The 17,856-nt window shown below is 40.4% G+C and overlaps 1 protein-coding gene across 3 annotated transcripts in view; it reads right to left on the reverse strand.

Moving 5' to 3' along the window:
- SEMA4G (semaphorin 4G) overlaps positions 1 to 17,856 on the reverse strand; it is a 189,467-nt gene that overhangs the window by 71,949 nt on the left and 99,662 nt on the right. For all 3 annotated transcript variants that reach the window (XM_075841054.1, XM_075841055.1, XM_075841056.1), the window contains 3 exons: positions 6,782 to 6,875; positions 3,696 to 3,809; positions 260 to 417 (listed from right to left, as the gene is read on the reverse strand). In XM_075841054.1, coding sequence (XP_075697169.1) covers positions 260 to 417; positions 3,696 to 3,809; positions 6,782 to 6,875 — 366 coding nt within the window. The remainder of the gene's footprint in view (positions 1 to 259; positions 418 to 3,695; positions 3,810 to 6,781; positions 6,876 to 17,856) is intronic.

Consider the following 17,856-nt stretch of genomic DNA (forward strand, 5'->3'; position numbering starts at 1 on the left):
CTTTTTCAATAATCTTTATCAGGAATGGCACCGTGCTATATTATATTGCAATTTTGGGTATGTTAGGTATGGTTTTGTATAACCACATCTTTTTTCTATATAATATACTAAAACAGACATGTTAGGGGAGGTGACGGGTCCTCTTTAGTCACAATCCAGTATTTTGTTAGTACATTTAATCTAATAAATTGTCAGTAATTTTATTGCAGCTTATAACGACATTGTTACACAAGTATTGAGCTATAGCAACTTGTCTTACCTTGCATACTCGAGCTACTCTTGCTACTTTGGTCTTGTCTAGAAACTCAGAAGTTTCTTCCATGATGTTCTCATTAAAGAAGTAGTAGATTTTATCATCATCTCCTACGGCAGTAGTTAAACTTTCTTGAATCATCGCAGAAGTCACAAACTCTGCATCTAAAAATGACACAACTTTGTGTAAATGTCTCAACAGAATATAGAACGTTAAGTAAAAAATTCAAACGTCAAAAATCATGTGATGAATAATTTCTTAATATATCTTTTTAGCTGTTGGAGCTCTCTTTTTCTAAAACAGAGTTCCAAATACCCTGCAAAGACAGTGAGTTAATGATAAAATAGATACCACTAGAGGGCGCTCAGAAGCTTCCTGCATGCCGTTAAACATTAAATACAATAATAAACACATCATGCAGTTAGCGCCTAAGCTCCCCTCAGTGGCAGCTGCGAGCAGTCAGAACTCTTTGCCTCTCGTCTCAGTACAGACATTGACGGCATAAAGCTAGGATATGCCAAGAATATCTGATGGGTGACGGTCCGTCCAAGGTGACCCTTGCCGATCATTAGAACAAAAATGCAGCGGTAGAAATAAGCCATTCAACTTTTACCCAAGGCTGCATGGTTGCCTATTGACAGACAGGTGGAGCTGACAGAAGACAAAGCTGCATAGTGCTTTACTAGTGCTGCTGCCGCTTTGTTGTAGTGATTGGTGTGGTTCACGACCATTGGACTCCTGTTGATCATATATTCCCGGCATATCCCAGTGATATGTCATTAATATCTTTACAGAGACAATTCTTTTAGAGAGGACCTGTCAAGTCCCCAGAAATGTTATTCTAATGCCATATCTGCATTGCTCCCTCCCCCCCCCCCGAATCCAGCGCCATTTATTTTGTGTTTGTAAGTGCCTCCGTTCCTCTGCAAACAGCCTCCATTCCTCCTGCATTCAGCTTGTTCATTTCGGCGGGTGGTCTCCACCGCCCAGTTGCCAATGGGGCATGAACCTAAACTGCTCTAACAGAGCAACTTAGGTTCAAGTCCCGTTGATGCTGGACGGTGAAGACCACCAAGTTGTCAATTTATTCATAAGTTAGTATATCAGCCGCCAACATGAACAGGCTTAATGCAGGGGGAATGGGAGATCATTGCAGAGGAACCGAGACACCTACAAACAGATCTAGCAGCAGATTAAAAGAAGACCAGTCATGTCCCAGTGTTAAAGGGTAAAAATGAAGACCAACAACATGGTGGATGGATACAATTGCAGAAATCATGAAAACCTCAATGAGAAGCCTGACAACAAGAGACAGGAAAATCTGGAGAATGTACTCCTGTGGTCACCGGGAGTCAATACTGATAAGTATAATACATGTGTACCATTATAATGCTCTGCAAACTGTAAATGTCCAGTCTTTAAAGCGTAACTAAACTTTTAAAAAAACTTCTGACATGTCATAATGACATGTCAGAACTTTTGATCTGTTGGGGTCTGACCACTGAGACCCCCCAGATTGCGAAAACGAAGCTGCAGAAGCGCTCGGGTGAGCGCTGAGCCGCTTAGTTTTTAATCAGCTTTTCTCCGAAAGCAGAGTGAGCGGTGTACAGGCTCAAAAGAAAGTCTATGAGCCCGTACACCAATTTCTTGGCTTTCCGAGAAAAGCCGATCAGAAACGAAGCGGCTCAGCGCTCACCTGAGCACTTCTGCCGCTTAGTTTTAGCGATCGGTGGGGGTCTCCGTGCTCAGATCCCCACCGATCAAAACGTCTGATATGTCACTATTTCACGTCAGAAGCTTTTTGAAAGTTTAGTTACCCTTTAAGATTAGCTTCCATTTTTTATCCAGAAATGGGACAGTAATTACAGCCCAGTCCTAATTCCAACGATGAACAGAAAACAAATGTGACAATTAAATAATTCCATCCAGAAGTGACATCCTTATGTCACAGCAGAAAAAGGAATGAGAACAGAGCAAGGCTGGGAATTCAGACAGCTTTATAAAGGCCAATTACACGCTGCCTGCCATCTTGTAAAATATCACACTGTCCCAGAATCCCCATGTTTACCGAATGTCATAACACAGAATGTCAGAGAATGAGCAGAGGCTTTTCATATGTTCTACAATAAATTATTTATAGCTCTTCCCCAAAATGTCACTTCAGCGAGACAGTTAGGTTGAAAACAGAAGACAAAAACCTCTTCAAAGACAACAGAGCCGAGCTGGGATGTATTGTGTATGCGTGCGAGTCTCAGGTGTTTGTTGCCTTAGACAAGACAAGTGGAAATGTCCTGGAGTAATTTGGTCAAAACATTCTTACAAATTAGAAAGTGTTGTCAAAGAACAAGGCCTACGAGACCAATGTTATTTATATATATTCTTTTTTAAGAGGACAGAAAAAAATAATATAGGTGACTGAATACAGTTAGTTAATATAACACAGGAGCCCTCTTGGCTTCACCCTGGTATATAGTACAACATAAACTGTGTGTACCGAAGAGAACGTTTATGTATACACTGGATTTCTGATCTGGCCACGAGGCAACCATCTGTTTGAACACTCAGTGGTACTGGCCATTTTTTGACAATATACCACTTAAAACAATTTTTGAACATGGGCTCCTTGGGCCCACCAGAGGAAATAATCCTTCTATACAAAGCATGTCCACTTTGAATTGCATTGTCATTGGTGTGTCCAATGTGTACAATGATATCATCACTAAGCTCGAATAGGTTATTTGTGAATTAGCCCATAAGAAATAAACCCTAGTGACAAGTGAATGGCTACAAATTCAGCTCTAATTGGGGCTCTCTTCTGCTGGACCTTAGGGGCCAATTATTACGTCACAGCCTTGGCCCATTGGAGGATCAAAACCAAAATTGAAACCATTTATCCCCTACATTTCACTTATTTCATTAACACAATACTACAATAAAGAGCAATTAAAGAGTAGAAAGTTATAATGAAGGAAAATCAAAATATACAGATGAATAAATTTTTTAAAGAAGCTTCGATGAGATTTGAATACTTAATATATTCAGTACACAGACCGACAAAGTGCGGACAGAATGAGTGCTTTAGAATGGCTAAGGCTCCACGGCGACACATAGCGATACACAGCAAAATGGTTGCATGACTGAGACCCACACACAATTTCCCTATGTGAAAAAGTTCAACCATGTTCAATAGTTTTTGCAGTTTTCACAAGCTCGCTTGCAACTAGTAGAAATGCAGTGATTTTATTATAAATCCCAGACAACTCCATGTAGCCCGAGCCTAATGTGACAATTCGAGGAGGATTCTCTATCTTTTTCTGTTTGGTGGTACCTGACAAACATCCAAATAGCCACCACTGGTGAAGGCGTATATTGATCACACATAACATTCGATACCGTAAACACTTGAGACCTTTTTTTTTTTTTAAGCTCTAAGATATCTTACCCATGAGCCAGTGTAGAGGGGACGCCTCAGTTTTCAAAGTATGTGGAACAATATTTCTTCTTATGTCTGGCACGCTGTGGAATCCATAGCGAGATGCGGTGTATAGGCCTCCATCTGGAACCAACAAAAAATCACCACATTCAAAGCGATTAGTCCTTTAATTAATAAGCAAAGTGAAAAAAACAAACATTATCGAGTTTCAGAAGATCAGAAGGAACTGCTCCACTGAACGTGTAATTAGGTTGAGAAAGCCGAGCGGTGTAATCCATTCTGTACAGCTCTGCTTCGTTATTTAGGATATCTGGCTGCTTGTATAGACTTCTTTCTCAATAAATGTGGAACTACATGTATTATATGGGGAACAGATAGCACTCAATCTCTGATTTAGACCGCCCACTGGACTCATAAGCCTAGAATAAGCAGGGATTTAGATTAATAAAACCCAAGTTATACTGAATCTTTTTCCACAAAACTGTATCTCAATCTGCTCAGCGCCTCTTGCTCCTCCTACAGATAAGGCAGAATAGTTAAAGGGGTTTTCCAGGGACACTAATTTTTTCCAGGCGGGCAGCGCATGAGCACTGAGGAGTTTCATTAAAGAGATTTAAATGGGGCAGCCATTGAGGCATAAGCAAAGAATTAGACAGGGCGGGCATTGAGGAGACTGTGGACCGATAGGATGCCTCAAACCCGGGTATACATCAGAAGTCATGGGTTTGAGGCATCCAATTGGTCCACAGCCTCCTCAATGTCCGCTCCATTCATTCTTTGATTCTTCTTCATTCGCAGCACGATTTTCTTTGCGTGCATGCTATTCCTCAGTGCTCGTGCGCTGAACGCCCCGAAAATTGAGGAATAGCATGCACGCAAAGAAAATCGTGCTGCGAATGAAGAAGCAGCAGGGAACAAACCGAGCGGACATTGAGGAGGCTGTGGAACAATAGGATGCCTCAAACCCGGGTGTACTTCAGAAGTCACAGGTTTGAGGCATCCTATTAGTCCACAGCCTCCTCAATGTCCACTCCGTTCATTCTTCGTTTCTGCTTCAATGGCGGCCCCATTTCTATCAGTGCCCGAAAGCTGCCTCCCCCGATGGTATCTACAATGATGGGGATTACATATATTTAGGGATGATGGGGATTACAAATATACAGGGATGATGGGGTTCACATTAGATATCTGAGGTGCGGTCACGTGATTCTGCGACCGCACCTCAGATAAAGCAGGTGGGCGGGATAAACTCAAGGGGAGGGGAGAAGTAGTGGGGATGGCCAATAGACACATAGAGGGGGCGGAATAATTAGTAAAGAACAGCCCTGTGTCATTACGTAGGTCAGTGCGGTATTGACACAGGGCTGTGTATACTAACTCTTGCGCACGAGCCGGTGTCGAGAGAATAGAAGACACAGATGAAAATCAGAACTTCCGGCCGGGCAGAGGTAGCGAGAATAGGAAGAAATGTTTTCAGATTTAATACAGACTGTATACTAGGAACTTTATTCCATATTTACCTAGAGTGATAGTTCAAAAATTGTGTCTCCCTGGAAAACCCCTTTGATGTGGCAGGATTGATTCAAGTCGTTACTGGTAAAGCTGGCTGACCGCCAACATAGTGGTCGTCATAATTATGACAGGGTTGCCACTCAGTTATATGTATTACTAATTAATGGCAGGTTTGTGTAGTAATGCAGATATACACTGCTGCACCCGTATTCAGACTTGACTAAGCAGATTTTCCGATAACGATTCTGGAAAACATTGGTGGGAACTCCTGTGGTAGCTGGGCCATAATGTTCATCACCCACCTTTTTTAGAAACAGATCTAACTATTTTGAAACCCTGGAAGAAAGAGGAAAACTAATGTCTTTCATTTAATGGTAATTTAGATTTTATGGGGGTTTCCACTGTCAGCAAATTAATGTTAGTTTTTGTATAACTAAAAACTATACAATTTTCAGATATACATTATGTATTAATTCCTCATGGTTTTAAAGATCTCTGCTTGTTGTTATACAATAGGAACCTTCATTATTTACTTCCAATGGATAAAAATCTGCTCATGTGATGGGCACACAGGTGCACTGATCGTTACAGTATTTGTATCAGAGCTGTGTCTTCTAACAAGCCCAGCACCTAGGTGTCCATCACATGACCATGGACCGAATTGTATCCACTGGAAGTAAACAATGAATGTTCCTACTGAATAACAACAAGCAGAGATCTTGAAAATTGTGAGGAACTTATTTGGAAAGTTTACTGGAAAATTTTATAACTTTTAAATTACACAAAAAAAATAACATCAATTTGCAGAAACTGGACAAACCCTTTAAGACCTGTCAGTCTTCTATTTCAATGAAGGAGACCCACACATACACGGGTACCCCTCCAACTGGATCGGATTATTCTCAAGACACCTAATTAAGATGTCATAAAAGTATTTATTTTTGGTAATACCCCTTTAACCTCACATGGTATTCTTACATTAATGGACAGAAATCAGATAATTATGATGGTAATCTTTTTAGCCACTGATCACTGGCCTTACCTCTATACGTAAGGCTCAGGGGCATGGCTATAAGGAGTGTAAAAATATCACTAGGGGCCTTAAAGTCGGAGGGGTCCCAAATGCTCCACTGCCACACAAAAAAAAAAGATCATTATTATACACGGCACATTGTAAGTAGGGGTCCTGTTATAAAATTTGCACTGGGGAACAGGATCTTCCAGTTATGCCTCTGGCAAGGCCGTCCGTAACAAAGAATAACGGAAGTTATTTTACAGATCTGGAGAACAGATCTGTTTAGGCGAGGCTTTAGTTAATCGTTGTATTCTTTACGATGAATTGACCAATTTATAGATTTTTATTATTAAAGGGGTTGTAAGAGGTTAGAAAACACCTAAACAGCTCCACTTGTCCATAAACGGTGTCTGGTATTGTATCTCAGCATCATTCAAGTAAACAGGACTGAGCTGCAATACCAGTTATAGCCCATGGACAAGTGTGGCGCTATTTCAGGATAAAAGCAGCCAGAATTTTCTCATACAAACCCTTTAATGTTGGCATTTTTAATACACACACATCTTACCTATTATAAGGCCAGTATAACCTATGGCTGGATCATATGGACACTTCTCTTTTCCGTCTTCACAGGTAGCAGGTAAAAGGAAAGTCTTCACATTCTAAACAAACAAGCAAATAAATAAGGATACACAGCTGGACTGCGGCTCGTACCAGATAAAAGCAGACTACAGAACTCAAGAGCCATAACCGGCTCAGCTAATGGATCGCAAGAGTGCGCTTCTATCAATGAGTTTTACGTTAACCGAAGGAAAATGAACTCCTAGTTCATTAAAAACAACCCTTAGAATACTACAAATTGTGCTGTGAAATGAGGGGTTAGTGAAAAGCGTTTGTTTTCTGTCAATACCATAACAATGAGCTTCCCTGCTTCATGAAAATGCCCATTAAATGTAGGTACTGCAGTACGGCTGCTGGTTTATGCTTTGTTTTGCCAACACTAGAGCGTTAAAGGCTTATTCACAACCTACAGCTTGGCTCTAACAACCTATTGCTGATGGAAGAAGAAATTAGATCGGAGATCCAGGTGCTGCCGCAAACACACCAATCAGGCAACTGAACAAACATACATCTAGATTTAAAGGGAACCGGTCAAGTTGGAACGCTCTATTTAAGAATTGCATATTATTGGTGCGCATAATGGATGGGTTCAGGGATTTAAAACTTCTAGGCCTTTAATTACACTATATAGGGGTCACAGACCTCTTATGTCAATCTTGGAAGGAGTCATGTCATTTGTATAAGGGTATGTTCACACGCCCTATTTACGGACGTAATTCGGGCGTTTTACGCCTCAAATTACGTCCGAAAATACGGCTCAAAACATCTGCCCATTGAAATCAATGGGGTTACGATGTTCTGTGCACACAGGCTTTTTTTTACGCGCCGCTGTCAAAAGACGGTGCGTAAAAAGACGCCCGCGTCAAAGAAGTGCATGTCACTTCTTGAGACGTAATTGGAGCCGTTTTTCATTGACTCCATTGAAAAACAGCTCCAATTACGTCCGTAATTGACGCCGCGAAAAACGCGAGTACGAGCAATTAGGTCTGAAATTCAGGAGCTGTTTTCACCTGAAAACTGGTCCGTAATTTCAGGCGTATTGGACGCTGCCGTGTGAACATACCCTAACACTGCGTCCGTGAAAGAACAGTAAGGCAAACGTCGGATATCATACAGGATATAAGTATTAGTGGATATAGCATAGATAAAAGGTCCAGAGATTTGAATCTCCAAACCCTCCTTTATATGTAGGAATGTCTAAGTAAGTGATTATTTAAAGGCTATGTAAACCTTTGAAAGGAATTTTTATTTTTTTAAATGTCAGCGTGATTGATGCAACTTTATAATTAGCTTTTATTAAAAATTATTTTTACTTTGAGATACAGCTGCTTTGTATTCTCTATACAGAGCATCTGTATCATTTGCCAAGACCTGAATCAGTCAGTCCCGCGGACCTGACGGGTTCAATGTCAGCGGGTCCTGCGTTTGTCTGACATGCAGGATCCACTTGTAAGCTATCATATCTAAATTCATAACTTAGATGTGATAGATTACAGGTGGATCCTGCGTGGACTCGCTTTCACTGAACCCGTCAGTTCCACGGACCCGATGGGAACAGGATTTAGTGCACGATACAGCTGCTCTATATACAGAACACGGAGCAGCTGTATCTCAACAAGTAAAAATAATTTTAATAAAAACTAAATTATAAAGTTGCACCAATCACAAAAACACCTTTCAAAGGTTTACATAGCCTTTAAGATGTTCCTGAAAGAGGTTGCCCGTTTTGTACAATCCCTTTTTGTTTGAATGGTCCCTCAATAATAAGATGATCACAGAGGATATCCTGCTACTTAGATCCCCAGTGATCAGATGTAATCTGTGGTGGAACCTGAAGGCAAATGTTTAATTTCCCTACAGTGTCACCACAGGAGAAATTAAGCATTACACGGTACTCATTAAAATAAATTGGGCTGTCCATGTAATGCATGGAAGTTTCAGGTACTCCAGAGCGAGAGACCGTTTTTGTTTTTTTTTAGCCAATCCGCTCTGGCTTAATAACGGTGGTGCTCAAGGAGCAACTCAGAATTACCAAGTAGGGTATTTTAAAATGTTGAATTCCCAACCAGTCATCCTCACATATGTGGTTCATGCAGTAGCATTAAAATGGAAGTGTATACACATTATACATTGTATGCCGAAACATTAGGAGATATTTACAAAGACACTTTCGACAATTGTGGCTTCCAACTTTGTGGTAATAGTTTGGGGAAGTCCCTTTTCTGTTCCAGCAAGATTATGCCACAAAGCAAGGTCCATAAACTCAATCACTGGCCCTGACCTCAACCCCATCAAACACCTTTGGGATGTACTAGAATGGAGATGGACGAGAGGACCTGGCTCGCAAACATCAGTATCTGGCCTCACAAATGCTCTTCTGGATGAATGGGAAAAAATTCCCACAGACACACTCCAAAATCTTGTAGAAAGTCTGCAATGTGGGGATCAATTCGATATTAATGCCTATGGATTTAGAATGTGCGTCATAAAAGCTTGTGTAGGTGTCCCAATACGTTTTTTCATATAGTGTATGTCATTGAATTATAGGTGGTTAGCTGGTGGGCCCAGGTATAGATTATGTAATGGATTCATGGAACCTCAAACTTGGTCTCTGCTCCATTTACAGAGTAAAAATGGCTTCTAAACATCCTAACAGTGCTTTGGTCACCAGTGGCAAGTGTTTCTATACTTCTTATAATACAATAAATTAAATGAGCGGCTGGGATCAGTAGGAAATTAAATTGTGAAGACACTTCCAGATCTGTTAAAGACGTGTTGCTAATTATATTGCAGCTCAAATAAGGTAAAACGATATAAATCACAAAGTGAAGAATTAATTTAAGCCAGAACATATTCTTAGATCACGCTAATTGTAGGTTTCAAGAAAGTGATTTCTCAATCCCCACAGACTGAATCTTAAAAGACTTCGGAATGCCAGCAATTTTTTTTTATTTTTTTTAGGAACTGATGAAATGTTTTGCTCTCTGACCAAATGACACATTAAGAAACGCTGGCAGGAATATTAACGTTTACAGAGCATCTAAACAGCCTTGATGAGGATGACACAAAGCAGAACACGAGAGATGATGTTCTGTACAAGCTTTACACAGTGACATAAAAAGAATTCCAGAAACTAAAGTATTTAATCCGAATCTGAAGCCCTACAATCCAATCTGGACATCCCAAAGATATGGAACAGGCAAACAAAAATGACATCCTGTTTTAATTTTATGCACTTTATGTGCCATCCCTATCATATTATGTCAACTAGCGACTAAGCCCAACCTTAAGATGTTTTTAGTCATTGACTTTGCGGTCTATGCATAGGCTGGCATAGTGTGGGGTCTTCTAGCATAGTCATTAACCACAACATAATAATAACCACTCTTTCCGTTACTAAAGTTAAAAAGATTTGTTAGCTGCCCTAGTCCAGTATCTAAATACTTGGCCAATGCAGAGTGATATGTTGGCGCCTCCACTGGCAGCCAGCACACAAGCCCAGTCAGACTTCCCCCAGCTAAGCCCCTGAAAGATCATCGTTTTCAATGGTAAATGTAGTCTTTGAGAAAATTCGGTCATGTACTATGTGTAGATCAGGTTGTAGCAGAATGAACAATTGTTACCTTTAATAAGAATAGTAGATCTCCATTTTCTATCTAGCAGAATGTGGTACACGTTCTTTTTGCAGTATCTATTCTTTGGAATTAAAGGGGTTGTCCAGGATTCCAAAAACGGTCTGCTTTTTTTTCTAGAAACACTCTTGTTCATAGGCGGTGTCCCTTATTGCAGCTCATCCCAACTGAATTGGATGGGACTGAACTGCCAAACAAGACAACCCCTTTAATTATCTATGTAGGGGCTGAACTTGCTAGTAATCTCCTGAATAAGAGCTCACCATGATCTGGTGGAGACCAGCATGGTCCCTTTCTATGTTACACAAGTGCTGGTTGTGCATTGTTGTGCAGGAGAAGATGAACAATGGACTTCAGCACTGGAGTGGATAGTGTTCGGTGAGAAAGATTAGCAGAGGATGTATATTAGGCATGCATAAAACGGCTAACAGTTATGATTTATATATTAAGCTGGCCCTATACATAAAGATGTCACAGAGCTTAATCTAATGTGTATAAGAGCAGCCTAGCAGTTCCTGACAATGGGAAAGAAAGATCGTGTATGTCCAATCCTTCAATCCACCCAGAGATTATCGCTTCTAGAAGTATCTGACAGTGGCTTAGTCCCTTCTCTCCATCAAAATAAACATGCACATTGGGCTAAACTGTGCAATCCCATTTATGGGGGAGGGGGGAGTCGATAGAGATAGCTGCCGGCCATTATTTGGTTGACCGCTATTTAATGCATATTGCCAGTTCAAAGGGGTTGCACCAAAATCGACAATTATTACCTATCCACAGGATAGTTGATAATTGTCTGATCGCTGGGGGCCCCCCATTGCTGGGACCCCACAAATGGCGAGAACATGTGTACTGCTGCTCCATTCATGTCTAGGGTAATGAAGGAAACAGATAAGTACAGTGGTCGGCTGTTTCCGATAGTCCCATAGACTATGAATGGAGCGGCGGGCACATGCTCGACCGCCACTCCATTTAAGTGTCTCCTCACTGTTGGGGGGTGCAGTGAAGAGGAATGGGGGGGCCCTGTGAATAGATGAGAATTTGCAATTCTTGTACAAGTCTTAATAGTACTGTTGCCCGTATGGTTGTCATGTGCGTGCAGACAGAATATTATGCATAAATGTAGTTTAGTGCTGAAGACTGGATATTGCCTAATCACTTGCAGTCATATAGAAAGTAATGACTATTTACTTCTGCAATTCATGGTATGAATGAGATCATTAGGTCACAATCCTTTGAAAACTCAGACAAGAATATTCACAGAGAATATAAATTATGTAGGAAGTCATTCAGGAAAGCGAAACATGACGTTGCTAGATCTATTGCCTTTTTCTTTACATTTGCGCTGCAGTTTAATACAATCTATTTTTCCCTGTCAGCAGCCAGGTCAGCCAGGTGAGAAGCCAATTGCAATGTTCTTCAATGAGCTTACAAAACTAGACTACAGAAAAAAAACTATTTGCCCCCATGGCCACTCCTCACATCCAGTTTCGAGAACCTCCAGACATTTTACATGTGTGAATGAGGTCAACAGTTCATAAGAGAATACTTCTCCTTGTGACCATCATTGTAGTGACCATATGATCATGCCATGTGACATAGTGATGTCATCGGTTTACAGATAAGTAATCAGTTCTAATAAAGGGTGGTTCCACTTATTAGAATTCCTAATAGAAGTCTATTAGAATGAGTACAAGCATAAAAAACTGATCAACCTAATCTCTCAACATTTGTAACAAATATTCTACAATCAAAACTCTAGTCCATCCCCGGATACAACATTGCTATATATCCCCAAAGCACATTAGGCTCTGTTCACATAGTCGTCGGAGGCGAGCAGTGCTATACTTCCCATCAAAACAACGGAACCTATTGGACACTATTGTAAGTCAATGAGGTCCGTCTGGTGCCATTGGTATCCCTCACACTTATCTAGTAAAGTGTTGTGGTTTCCCTTATATACATAGCTTTACTTATGCTCATTGTTCTCCTCTTTAAAACCAGTCCTAAATAAATAAGGCTGTGTGCAGAGTTTGTACGGCGGCACACTAATTCCCGATGGCGCCATATTGGTTTTGGAACATTGTCACTGAGACAGGACCTTTTATAGCAGTGGTCTCTCAGATGTGACTCTCCAGATGTTGTGAAACTACCACAATCATACCACGACTGCCTACAGATGGAGCTGCCACACGATGTTGAACACTGCTTCCCAGTAAGGCATCCTGAATAAGCCCTAATAATAATACTTAGTTGTGCCCACTAAACAGCCTTGTAATGCACCGAACAGCGGGTTGGAAGAATAGCCCATATGTACCTTATGTCTGTAGACCCTCTTAGCAAATTACCAGGCCCAATTGGGATGATGTGACACACTTTCCTGCAGCTCTGCCTATAGAGGCAGGGAGTTCTTCTGGTCACCAGATTGGCATTTTAGACACCATTGAATGGGTATATATATATATATATATATATATATATACATACATACATGTGTGTGTGTGTGAGCGGTTTTGATGGCGGTATAATGGTGAGTATATAATGAACATGACGAGATAATGATTAAATTAACAAGCCAAAATGTGCAGCTTTTTTGCTGTAGAGCCCCTATGTTAACATTTTCTGCCCTCTGGCAGTTTATATACGGACACCAACCACATCAGTGTCCACATGCTGACTACCGCTATGCAAGCTACGTAACATATGGATGTTATTGTGGATGATGATTAGGATACAAGGAAGGTTTGTATGACGAGGCTAAAGTGAAAGAGCACAGAACAAGAAGTGTTGTCATGAAGACACAAGAGCAGGAAAACCGCAAGCTTCAGGCTTTTAATATAATGTTTGGTAGTGCGCCTTTAAGGAGGCCTGTAAGCTTATAATTATAGTTTATCTGTTTTTGTCACTTTTTTCACAAATATTTTAAAACAACTTAAAGAGAAAAGGCAATAAAATGAGTCAAATCAAATAGGATCAAGTGTAAACTATAATAGATAAAGTATTATTCTAGGCATACATAACTATGGAAACATCCCCCCATGGCTCGATTCATGTGTCATCTTCATTTTAGAACAAATACGCTCCTGGACACCAATTCACATATCCCTCTGAACAGAATTCTGACTGGTCACGTAAATAGATGTCAGGTGGTATTTTTATTCCTTCCACCAAAGGTTTTTTATAGCATAAATACTCTATTTAGAATTAGTAAAGAATCACTGGAATAATGATAGAGCTTTATAAAATATAACTTTTACTTCATATTGTTTAAAATAATGTGCAAAACATACACACAGGACAAATTTAAAGGCTAAAAATGTGCTCTCTTTTGTGAGAGAAAACTGACATTCTGTACGTTTTGTGCAGAGTAAATGCAAAGCTCCAAATATTACTGCATAAAGGAGGAGGTTTTTTCAAAGGTATATTTTGGGGTAATCCACCCCCCTACCCATTCTATAGTGTGTCCAAGTCCATCTTGATCCTGTAGCTGGGGACTGGGAAACCTCCTGGACACCAATTCACATATCCCTCTGAACAGAATTCTGACTGGTCACGTAAATATAATTATGCTCAGGGCATCAACGTGTCCTAATTTTTTCCAGAACAGCCAGGAAATTTTTGTTTTGCTCGAAGATGTCTTATATATTTAGTTCATAATGATAAAATTAAATGGCGCCTGATGATCCAACATTTATCAATGCCCGCACATTCAGGATTAAAGGAATTTTACTGCACTACAATTTTTGCTACAAATGGAATGACCTATGGGAAAGTCATTCAGAGCGTAAAAAAAAATAATTTTTCATAGAAAATTCTACATCTATGACTAGCCGACAGGGCAACATGAACTTACAACATGACAACCCAGTTGCATAGCTTGGGGGGGTGTTGGGTAGGAGCCAAAATTGCCCTTCCAATGCTGTTGGAAAAACGATAAAGAAGTACAAAAGAGGGTATATATAAGAGAAAAGGCTAGTTAACAGACTCTCCACACCATGGCACATCACATGAGGGCCAAAATGTGACAGCCCGTGATATGAAGACCACCGTTAGCTTTAAAACACATCCTACGACAAGGTGCATTTCAGGGCTTTGAGAACGTTTGGAACATTTGTGTTATATAATGGGATTCTTAAAGAGGCTCTGTCACCAGATTTTGCAACCCCTATCTCCTATTGTAGCAGATCGGCGCTGCAATGTAGATAAGAGTAACGTTTTTTGTTTTTTTTTTAAAAACAAGCATTTTTGGCCAAGTTATGACAATTTTTATATTTATGCAAATGAGGCTTTCTTAAGTAGAACTGGGCGTGTTTAAAGTTATGTACAAGTGGGCGTGTATTATGTGCGTACATCTGGGCGTTTTTACTTGTTTTACTAGCTGGGCATTGTGAATAGAAGTGTATGATGCTGACGAATCAGCATCATCCACTTCTCTTCGTTAACACCCAGCTTCTGGCAGTGCACAGACACACAGCGTGTTCTCGAGAGATCACGCTGTGACGTCACTTCCTGCCCCAGGTCCTGCATCGTGTCGGACGAGCGAGGACACATCGGCACCAGGCGACAGAGGCTACATCGACTTACCTGCAAACGCCGATGCTGCTGCAGAATCAACTGTAGCCTCTGTCGCCTGGTGCCGATGTGTCCTCGCTCGTCCGACACGATGCATACACTTCTATTCACAACGCCCAGCTAGTAAAAGAAGTAAAAACGCCCAGATGTACACACACATAATACACGCCCACTTGTACATAACTGTAAAAACGCCCAGTTGTACTTAAAGAGACTCTGTCACCACATTATAAGTGCCCTATCTCCTATATAAGGAGGTCGGCGCTGTAATGTAGGTGACAGTAATGCTTTTTATTTAAAAAAACGATCTTTTTTCACAAAGTTAGGAGCGATTTTGGTTTATGCTAATGAGCTTTCTTAATGCCCAAGTGGACGTACTTTTACTTTCGACCAAGTGGGCGTTGTACAGAGGAGTGCATGACGCTGACCAATCGGCATCATGCACTCCTCTCTATTCATTTACACTGCACTAGCGATATAGATATATCACTATGTGCAGCCTCATACACAAGCCCTAACATTACTACAGTGTCCTGATAATGAATACACATGACCATCCAGCCTGGACGTCATGTGTACTCAGAATCCTGACTCTTTTTTGTGAGATTCCAGCAACGGATACGAAATCTCGCGAGATCTCGGAGCTAAACGAGATTTGGTTTCACTTGCCGGAATCTCACAAAAAAGAGTCAGAAATGTCAGGATTGTGAGTACACATGACGTCCAGGCTGGATGGTCATGTCTATTCATTATCAGGACACTGTAGTAATGTTAGGGCTTGTGTATGAGGCTGCACATAGTGATATATCTATATCGCTAGTGCAGTGTAAATGAATGGAGAGGAGTGCATGATGCTGATTGGTCAGCGTCATGCACTCCTCTGTACAACGCCCACTTGGTCGAAAGTAAAAGTACGCCCACTTGGGCATTAAGAAAGCTCATTAGCATAAACTTAAATCGCTCCTAACTTTGTGAAAAAAGATAGTTTTTTAAATAAAAAGCATTACTGTCACCTACATTACAGCGCCAATCTCCTTATGTAGGAGATGGGGCACTTATAATGTGGTGACAGAGTCTCTTTAAGAAAGCCTCATTTGCATAAATATAAAAATGGTCATAACTTGGCCAAAAATGCTCGTTTTTGAAAAAAAAAAAAACGTTACTGTAATCTACATTGCAGCGCCGATCTGCTGCAATAGCAGATAGGGGTTGCAAAATCTGGTGACAGAGCCTCTTTAAGTATAAGAGTTCAATGTTCAATAAGCCAAGCAAGTACAGGGTTCTGCTCAGGGTAAGACTGGCAAACCAACATAGGATCCTCTAGTTGTCCCAGGCTCTGACACAATAATGGGCCCCAAAGGTCCAGAAGATGACAACCACATTTTGGGCAGACTCTGCAGCCAATCACTTGCCACTAGGGTCTTTTTCCTATAGGTTAATATATGAACAACCTTTCAGACCTTAATAATGTTTTTTTGTGTGCAATGATAATGACATAATTTACAATGCAATTAGCTCTATATATACAGTGGATATAAAAGTCTACACACCCCTGTTAAAATGCCAGGTTTTTGTCATGTCACAAAATCAGTCCAAGATGAATCATTTCTGAACCTTTAATGTGACCCATAATCTGTATTATTCCATTGAAAAACAAAAATAATGTGGTTTGCATAAGTTTGAACACCCTGTGTTCAGAATTAGCCAATCACATTTAAACTCATGTTAAATAGTGGTATATGTTTGAGATATATATATATATATGTGTTTGATTTACAAATATATGTTTGATTTACAAATATAATTCATCTACATAAAAAAAAAGTCGAACAACAGGAGATACATTACTTTATGTATATTTCACAGAGTCACAGCCTGTATTCTAGCCCCAAGCTCCATTCACGATTCTGCAGGCTGAAGAGCTGAAATCTCCCAGCATTGCCTGCTGGCTCAGTGTCTGCACAGAGTTTTCTATAGTGGTTTGCGTTCTGTGAAGTGTCATATTCACACCAGGTAATGTACAGTAATCGGATGTAGCATGTCAACAGTTTCCAATGATTGCCAGCAACATTTTCACTGCAGCTCTGGGCTGTAATACAGGCTGTAAACTCAGGATCACTACAAGATAAAAAAAACGCAATGTATTTACTGAAATGTTTTTATATAGATGATATTTATATATAAGCTGTAAAGTGATGTTGATACATTCTAAAGAAATGTCCCATTAGTACAAGAGCTGGTCCAAACTCAGGTCATATGAACATCAGAGGGGAAATTCTGACAACAAAACCCTTTTTAAAGTCGGTCCATATAAAGCGAATACAAAAAAGCTGAAGTCACCTAAAGTCTTCAGGTGACAGCCACCGTCCATTTGACCTATTTGGGCATCATAGAGGGGGGTTCGCTGCTCAAAACTTAAAAAGGATATGTCACGTCTTCTGACATGTCTGTTTCGTAAATACTTGTATTCCCTATAGAATAGCAATTCTGGGGCATCTTTTCATGTAGCGCTACGATGTGCCGTTCCGCTGCTATTCCTCCTAGAAATGTATGCATAAATTAATAACTGGGTGTTACCAGTTGGGGGTGTGTCCCCACACAGACTGGCTGTCAGCATTGATTGGACATTGTCAGTCTGTGTAAGGACACACCCCTTACTGCTAACACCCAGTTGGCAATATATTCATAAATTTCTAGGAGTAATAACAGAGGAATGACACAATGAAGAGTTCTAAGAAAACATTTTCCAGAAACATTATTTCACGGGGAATACAAATATTTACTAAAAAAGATAGGTCAGAAGAGGCGACAGGTCCTC

This window comes from Rhinoderma darwinii, chromosome 11 (genome assembly GCF_050947455.1).
Source record: "Rhinoderma darwinii isolate aRhiDar2 chromosome 11, aRhiDar2.hap1, whole genome shotgun sequence".
Taxonomy (NCBI): Eukaryota; Metazoa; Chordata; class Amphibia; order Anura; family Rhinodermatidae; genus Rhinoderma; species Rhinoderma darwinii.